The 7,236-nt window shown below is 42.0% G+C and overlaps 1 protein-coding gene across 1 annotated transcript; it reads right to left on the bottom strand.

Moving 5' to 3' along the window:
- Positions 1 to 5,793: 5,793 nt before the first annotated feature.
- LOC145795364 (SWI/SNF complex subunit SWI3C-like) lies at positions 5,794 to 6,948 on the bottom strand. The gene is made up of 2 exons (XM_082879525.1): positions 6,201 to 6,948; positions 5,794 to 6,155 (listed from the first exon to the last, which is right to left on the bottom strand). The coding sequence occupies exons 1-2, from the start codon at positions 6,454 to 6,456 to the stop codon at positions 5,809 to 5,811; spliced, it is 603 nt and encodes a 200-aa protein (XP_082735651.1). The 5' UTR covers positions 6,457 to 6,948; the 3' UTR covers positions 5,794 to 5,808.
- Between the last annotated feature and the right edge of the window lie 288 nt (positions 6,949 to 7,236).

Raw genomic sequence — 7,236 nt, 5'->3', positions numbered from 1 at the left:
ATTTTCTCTGTGTGGATTGTGTTGACAATCACAATAAATATATATATATATATATATTTAACCATTGATAGGTATGAAATTTACATTAGTCAAAATAAAAATAATAAAAAATGAAATTTACATTAGTCAAAAAAGGATATATACATATATGTCAAGCATCATCATTCCTTCAATGTATGAACAAAAAATTGAATGGTTAATACTGTGTGGATATATACTGTAAAAATTTATGTATTATTGATTGATGCTTTGATGTATTACAAGATTCCTATACAATCTATATATAGAAGAAAATGTGGTAGTAGGTGTAGTGGAGGTGATAGTGGGTTAGGTGAAGTGGAGTGTGTAGTGGAGTAGGTGAAGGTAAAGATGGGAATATAGAAGAAAATGTGGTAGTAGGTGTAGTGGAGGTGATAGTGGGTTAGGTGAAGTGGAGTGTGTAGTGGAGTAGGTGAAGGTAAAGATGGGAAATTCTAACAGCCCCCCGCAAACTCAAGGAGGAGAGAAACTAACCAACTTGAGTTTGGAGAGAGTAACAAAACAAGAAAATACATAAAAATAAAAAAGGATAGGAGACACTGTATGGTCGTGTCAGACCGTTGGTGAAGACACTGAAAGGTGGTGTCATAACGTGGTAGAGGACACTGTATGGTGGTGTCATAACGTTGTAGATGACACTGTATGGGGGTGTCATAACGTGGTAGAAGACACTGTATGGTGGTGTCAGACCGATGTAGAAGACAGTTTATGGGGTCATGTCGGACCGTTGTAGCAGACAATGTTGTGATAGTTGTTGTGACAGTTTACGGAGTCTTGCTGGACCCTTGTAGAAACTAACCGGAATCAATGTCGGGACAGTTTACAGAGTCTTGTCGGACCCTTGTAGAAACTAACCGGAATCTATGTCGGGACAGTTTACAGAGTCTTGTCGGACCCTTGTAGAAACTAACCGGAATCTATGTCGGGACAGTTTACAGAGTCTTGTCGGACCCATAAAGGAGCTAACCGGAATCAATGTCGGGACAGTTTACAGAGTCTTGTCGGACCCTTGAAAAAATCGCACCCTCAAAAGGTGTGCCCAATTTTGTCAAAAGGCGTGCCATCAAAAGGCGTGCCCAATTCATCAAAAGGTGTGCCGGACATGATGGCGAGGCACGTGGGCGCCTTGGCTTGCGTGCCCGTTTGTCGGCTGGTGGCAAGAGGCGCGCGATTCGCGTGGCTGCCTCGGCTATTTAACCATGACAGAGCCTGAGGCCGAGGCAGAAGCAAAAAAACTGCGAAATCCTCTGTAAATCTCTTCGTTGTGCTGAGAGAGAGAGGCTGTAACACTGTTGTGCTGAGAGAGAAACTCTGTAATACGCTGTAACACTCTGTTGCCCAGAAAAAATGGCCTCGTCCTCGTCTTCCCGTGGACTGCTCACCCTCTTTCCCGACCTCAACGAGTCAACAGGAGAGAGAACTGGTGCGGTGGCACTGGAACCTCAACCAAGTGCCCCGGAGTTTGCTCCGTTGAATTTTCCGATGCGGTCGGTGGAGCAAAAAATGGCGGTGCTGTCAGATGTGGAGGCCAATCAGTATACTCTGAAGGCATGTGTGGAAAGCATGACGGCGGTCACAAATTTGTCGAACCGGCTGCAGAGTAGGACAAATGAGGTGCAGCATGTAAACTCCCAGCTGGCTCTGCTCCAACGCATGTATAAGGATGCGCGAGCAGAGATAAGCGTGCTAAGGGCCGAAAACAAGGAGCTGAAGCGGAAGGCCACCGTGATGTTCCGATTTGGAGGGCCGCCATATGCGGCAGTGGAGGAGTATGGGGGAGTGATCATGCCCAGTGGAGTGGGAAACACGGAGGCAACACCGGCAAGGACTGCCCAGGACGGAGGCAAAAAGAAGAGACCTGCAGTAGAGTAGAGGAGAAAAAGTCCGCCTGTGGATGAGGTTTTTTTTTTTTTTTTTTTTTTTTTTATGTAAAATGGTGATCGGAGTTGATCCTGATATGAATAAAATGAGTGTATTGGGCAAGTTCGTCGTCTGCCAAGTGTTTTTTTTTTTTTTTTTTTTTTAATAATAATAATAATAAGAATAATAATAATAAGAGGGGACAAGCCCACATGGGTGGAACCAGCAGAGGGGTGTGATGGTATGATTGATTATGTTAATATATATATATATATATATATATATAATAAAAGAAAAGAAAAGATGGGTATAACGAAAGTGGGTGGATTAAAAAACAGACCAGAGAGAGAGGGAGTGGGTTGGAAAACTATATGGTGGTTGGGAGCAAAACCGTGGGCTTGAGTGTGGAAAAATAAGAGAGAGAAATATTAAAAAAAAATTGTGGTGGGATACCATGTGCTTCAGAGTTATCTTCTTTTTGCTGACTTGAACTTGTTTTTTCGCCATGAGAATTGCCTTCACTATTGCTCTCCAAATTCATCTGATTAGCATGCCCAGATGCCTTCTGAGAATCCTCAGACAGTGCTGCCAAGGATGCATGGGCACAGGCTGCAGCAACTCTAGGTCCGATGGCAGAGGCTAAAAAGGCAACCAGAGCCATAACTGGATTAGCAGAATTTGCAAAAGGACTACTCTCAGTATCAGGGTCAGGTCCTGCTGAATCTCCATTTGAATTTGGAAGTGATCTTCTAGAATCACCTTTGTTTGACAAATTCGAGGAGAGGGACACAATTGGAACTTCAATATTTTCCAGTTGGCCATCCTGCATTGGAAGACGGACAAAATGAAGGATGCATTGCGCTTTTGACTTGGTACCAACATACTCCGCTATTTCATTCCAATTATCATTGTAGATTTACTGTGGCCATTGTGTTTGTTGAAATGTGCATTGTGTTTTGTGAGGTCCAATTGATCCAAAGAAATTTGCCAATAGCATTGAAAATTACAGTGTGCATTGTGTTTGTTAAAATTTTTGTAAGTTTAAACTAGAGAAATTCAGAGCTCTAGACTTCACAGAGAAATTCTTACCAGGGAAGAATTTTTCTGGACTCGTTTCACGAAATGTGCACACCAGACAGAGCATACACAAAACTATTGCACTGAGTACAACCAAGAAACAAAATTAAACTCTTTTGAAATTTCTCTGAGTTGAGAATTTCTCTGGATCCAGGAAGAATTTATCTAGAATCACTTCAACTCAGAAATTTTTCTCAAAGCCAGAGAAATTTTCCTCATCAACCTAGAGAAATTCTCCCTCTCCAAATCACTCAATCCAGAGATATTCACAATTCAGAAATTTCATTTTCTGTCACCATTCGAATCCGTCAATTTCATCCAGAGAAATTTTCCACTAGCAGAGAAAATTATCTGGGCATTGTGTTTTGAAACTTCAAATTCATCCAGTGAAATTTTTTAATAGCAAAGAAAATTACTGTGTGCTTTGTGTTTTTTTGAGGTTGATGATTGTTTTGTACTAACAAAAAGCATTACAGCTTACATGATCATATAAGCATCCCCTTGGGACGATACGAGTTAAATTTCTCTGTGAATTTTTGGTAATATCATATCAGAAAAATTTCTGTAGACAATTTTCTCTGTGTGGATTGTGTTGACAATCACAATAAATATATATATATATATATATTTAACCATTGATAGGTATGAAATTTACATTAGTCAAAATAAAAATAATAAAAAATGAAATTTACATTAGTCAAAAAAGGATATATACATATATGTCAAGCATCATCATTCCTTCAATGTATGAACAAAAAATTGAATGGTTAATACTGTGTGGATATATACTGTAAAAATTTATGTATTATTGATTGATGCTTTGATGTATTACAAGATTCCTATACAATCTATATATAGAAGAAAATGTGGTAGTAGGTGTAGTGGAGGTGATAGTGGGTTAGGTGAAGTGGAGTGTGTAGTGGAGTAGGTGAAGGTAAAGATGGGAATATAGAAGAAAATGTGGTAGTAGGTGTAGTGGAGGTGATAGTGGGTTAGGTGAAGTGGAGTGTGTAGTGGAGTAGGTGAAGGTAAAGATGGGAAATTCTAACAGCCCCCCGCAAACTCAAGGAGGAGAGAAACTAACCAACTTGAGTTTGGAGAGAGTAACAAAACAAGAAAATACATAAAAATAAAAAAGGATAGGAGACACTGTATGGTCGTGTCAGACCGTTGGTGAAGACACTGAAAGGTGGTGTCATAACGTGGTAGAGGACACTGTATGGTGGTGTCATAACGTTGTAGATGACACTGTATGGGGGTGTCATAACGTGGTAGAAGACACTGTATGGTGGTGTCAGACCGATGTAGAAGACAGTTTATGGGGTCATGTCGGACCGTTGTAGCAGACAATGTTGTGATAGTTGTTGTGACAGTTTACGGAGTCTTGCTGGACCCTTGTAGAAACTAACCGGAATCAATGTCGGGACAGTTTACAGAGTCTTGTCGGACCCTTGTAGAAACTAACCGGAATCTATGTCGGGACAGTTTACAGAGTCTTGTCGGACCCTTGTAGAAACTAACCGGAATCTATGTCGGGACAGTTTACAGAGTCTTGTCGGACCCATAAAGGAGCTAACCGGAATCAATGTCGGGACAGTTTACAGAGTCTTGTCGGACCCTTGAAAAAATCGCACCCTCAAAAGGTGTGCCCAATTTTGTCAAAAGGCGTGCCATCAAAAGGCGTGCCCAATTCATCAAAAGGTGTGCCGGACATGATGGCGAGGCACGTGGGCGCCTTGGCTTGCGTGCCCGTTTGTCGGCTGGTGGCAAGAGGCGCGCGATTCGCGTGGCTGCCTCGGCTATTTAACCATGACAGAGCCTGAGGCCGAGGCAGAAGCAAAAAAACTGCGAAATCCTCTGTAAATCTCTTCGTTGTGCTGAGAGAGAGAGGCTGTAACACTGTTGTGCTGAGAGAGAAACTCTGTAATACGCTGTAACACTCTGTTGCCCAGAAAAAATGGCCTCGTCCTCGTCTTCCCGTGGACTGCTCACCCTCTTTCCCGACCTCAACGAGTCAACAGGAGAGAGAACTGGTGCGGTGGCACTGGAACCTCAACCAAGTGCCCCGGAGTTTGCTCCGTTGAATTTTCCGATGCGGTCGGTGGAGCAAAAAATGGCGGTGCTGTCAGATGTGGAGGCCAATCAGTATACTCTGAAGGCATGTGTGGAAAGCATGACGGCGGTCACAAATTTGTCGAACCGGCTGCAGAGTAGGACAAATGAGGTGCAGCATGTAAACTCCCAGCTGGCTCTGCTCCAACGCATGTATAAGGATGCGCGAGCAGAGATAAGCGTGCTAAGGGCCGAAAACAAGGAGCTGAAGCGGAAGGCCACCGTGATGTTCCGATTTGGAGGGCCGCCATATGCGGCAGTGGAGGAGTATGGGGGAGTGATCATGCCCAGTGGAGTGGGAAACACGGAGGCAACACCGGCAAGGACTGCCCAGGACGGAGGCAAAAAGAAGAGACCTGCAGTAGAGTAGAGGAGAAAAAGTCCGCCTGTGGATGAGGTTTTTTTTTTTTTTTTTTTTTTTTTTATGTAAAATGGTGATCGGAGTTGATCCTGATATGAATAAAATGAGTGTATTGGGCAAGTTCGTCGTCTGCCAAGTGTTTTTTTTTTTTTTTTTTTTTAATAATAATAATAATAAGAATAATAATAATAAGAGGGGACAAGCCCACATGGGTGGAACCAGCAGAGGGGTGTGATGGTATGATTGATTATGTTAATATATATATATATATATATATAATAAAAGAAAAGAAAAGATGGGTATAACGAAAGTGGGTGGATTAAAAAACAGACCAGAGAGAGAGGGAGTGGGTTGGAAAACTATATGGTGGTTGGGAGCAAAACTGTGGGCTTGAGTGTGGAAAAATAAGAGAGAGAAATATTAAAAAAAAATTGTGGTGGGATACCATGTGCTTCAGAGTTATCTTCTTTTTGCTGACTTGAACTTGTTTTTTCGCCATGAGAATTGCCTTCACTATTGCTCTCCAAATTCATCTGATTAGCATGCCCAGATGCCTTCTGAGAATCCTCAGACAGTGCTGCCAAGGATGCATGGGCACAGGCTGCAGCAACTCTAGGTCCGATGGCAGAGGCTAAAAAGGCAACCAGAGCCATAACTGGATTAGCAGAATTTGCAAAAGGACTACTCTCAGTATCAGGGTCAGGTCCTGCTGAATCTCCATTTGAATTTGGAAGTGATCTTCTAGAATCACCTTTGTTTGACAAATTCGAGGAGAGGGACACAATTGGAACTTCAATATTTTCCAGTTGGCCATCCTGCATTGGAAGACGGACAAAATGAAGGATGCATTGCGCTTTTGACTTGGTACCAACATACTCCGCTATTTCATTCCAATTATCATTGTAGATTTCCACTGCTTCAAGCAGCAGTAAGGTTTCCTGATCTGTCCAACTTTCCCCATCCAGGTCACCATAATCTTTTGTAGAATCAACCCTTATAAAGTCCATGCTTGAGTGACCAATAACATATCTTCCATCATGGAAGCAATCCAAGCATAGTAGTATATCAACCTCCTTCTGTGATTGATAATAGACAATGGGCAGGGGACGAATCAGTTTGTTGAGGAAGGAGAGAGAGAATTAGAAATTTTGGGTTTGTCCGGCGGACGGCCAAGGCGAGGCTGCCGTCCGCCGGTGAAGCGAAATCACTAAATTCTCAACCTTGCTCTGATACCATGTAAAAATTTATGTATTATTGATTGATGCTTTGATGTATTACAAGATTCCTATACAATCTATATATAGAAGAAAATGTGGTAGTAGGTGTAGTGGAGGTGATAGTGGGTTAGGTGAAGTGGAGTGTGTAGTGGAGTAGGTGAAGGTAAAGATGGGAATATAGAAGAAAATGTGGTAGTAGGTGTAGTGGAGGTGATAGTGGGTTAGGTGAAGTGGAGTGTGTAGTGGAGTAGGTGAAGGTAAAGATGGGAAATTCTAACATATACATATATGTGAGACAATTTTCTCTGTGTGGATATGTATATTGTCTTCCCTTCACTAGTTTCACTATTACATTTTTGGTTTTTCTTCTGGAGGTATTTCAATTAGTTCAGCCCATGACCGGCCAACTTCGGTCACAAATCTCTCTGTGAGTTCTGCCCTCATCAACCTTATGTCTTGTGTGGACAATTTGGAGCTGATAGGTTCATGTTTGCTATATTGTTTCATTATATAGAAAACAAAGAGGCCACAATCCAGACTGCATACAAATTATAGGTAAGAAACATGCAA

The sequence above is a fragment of the Camellia sinensis genome, chromosome 7, assembly GCF_055761805.1.
Source record: "Camellia sinensis isolate YWXY chromosome 7, ASM5576180v1, whole genome shotgun sequence".
In the NCBI taxonomy this organism is placed as follows: Eukaryota; Viridiplantae; Streptophyta; class Magnoliopsida; order Ericales; family Theaceae; genus Camellia; species Camellia sinensis.
This window is presented reverse-complemented; position numbering and strand designations above follow the sequence as displayed.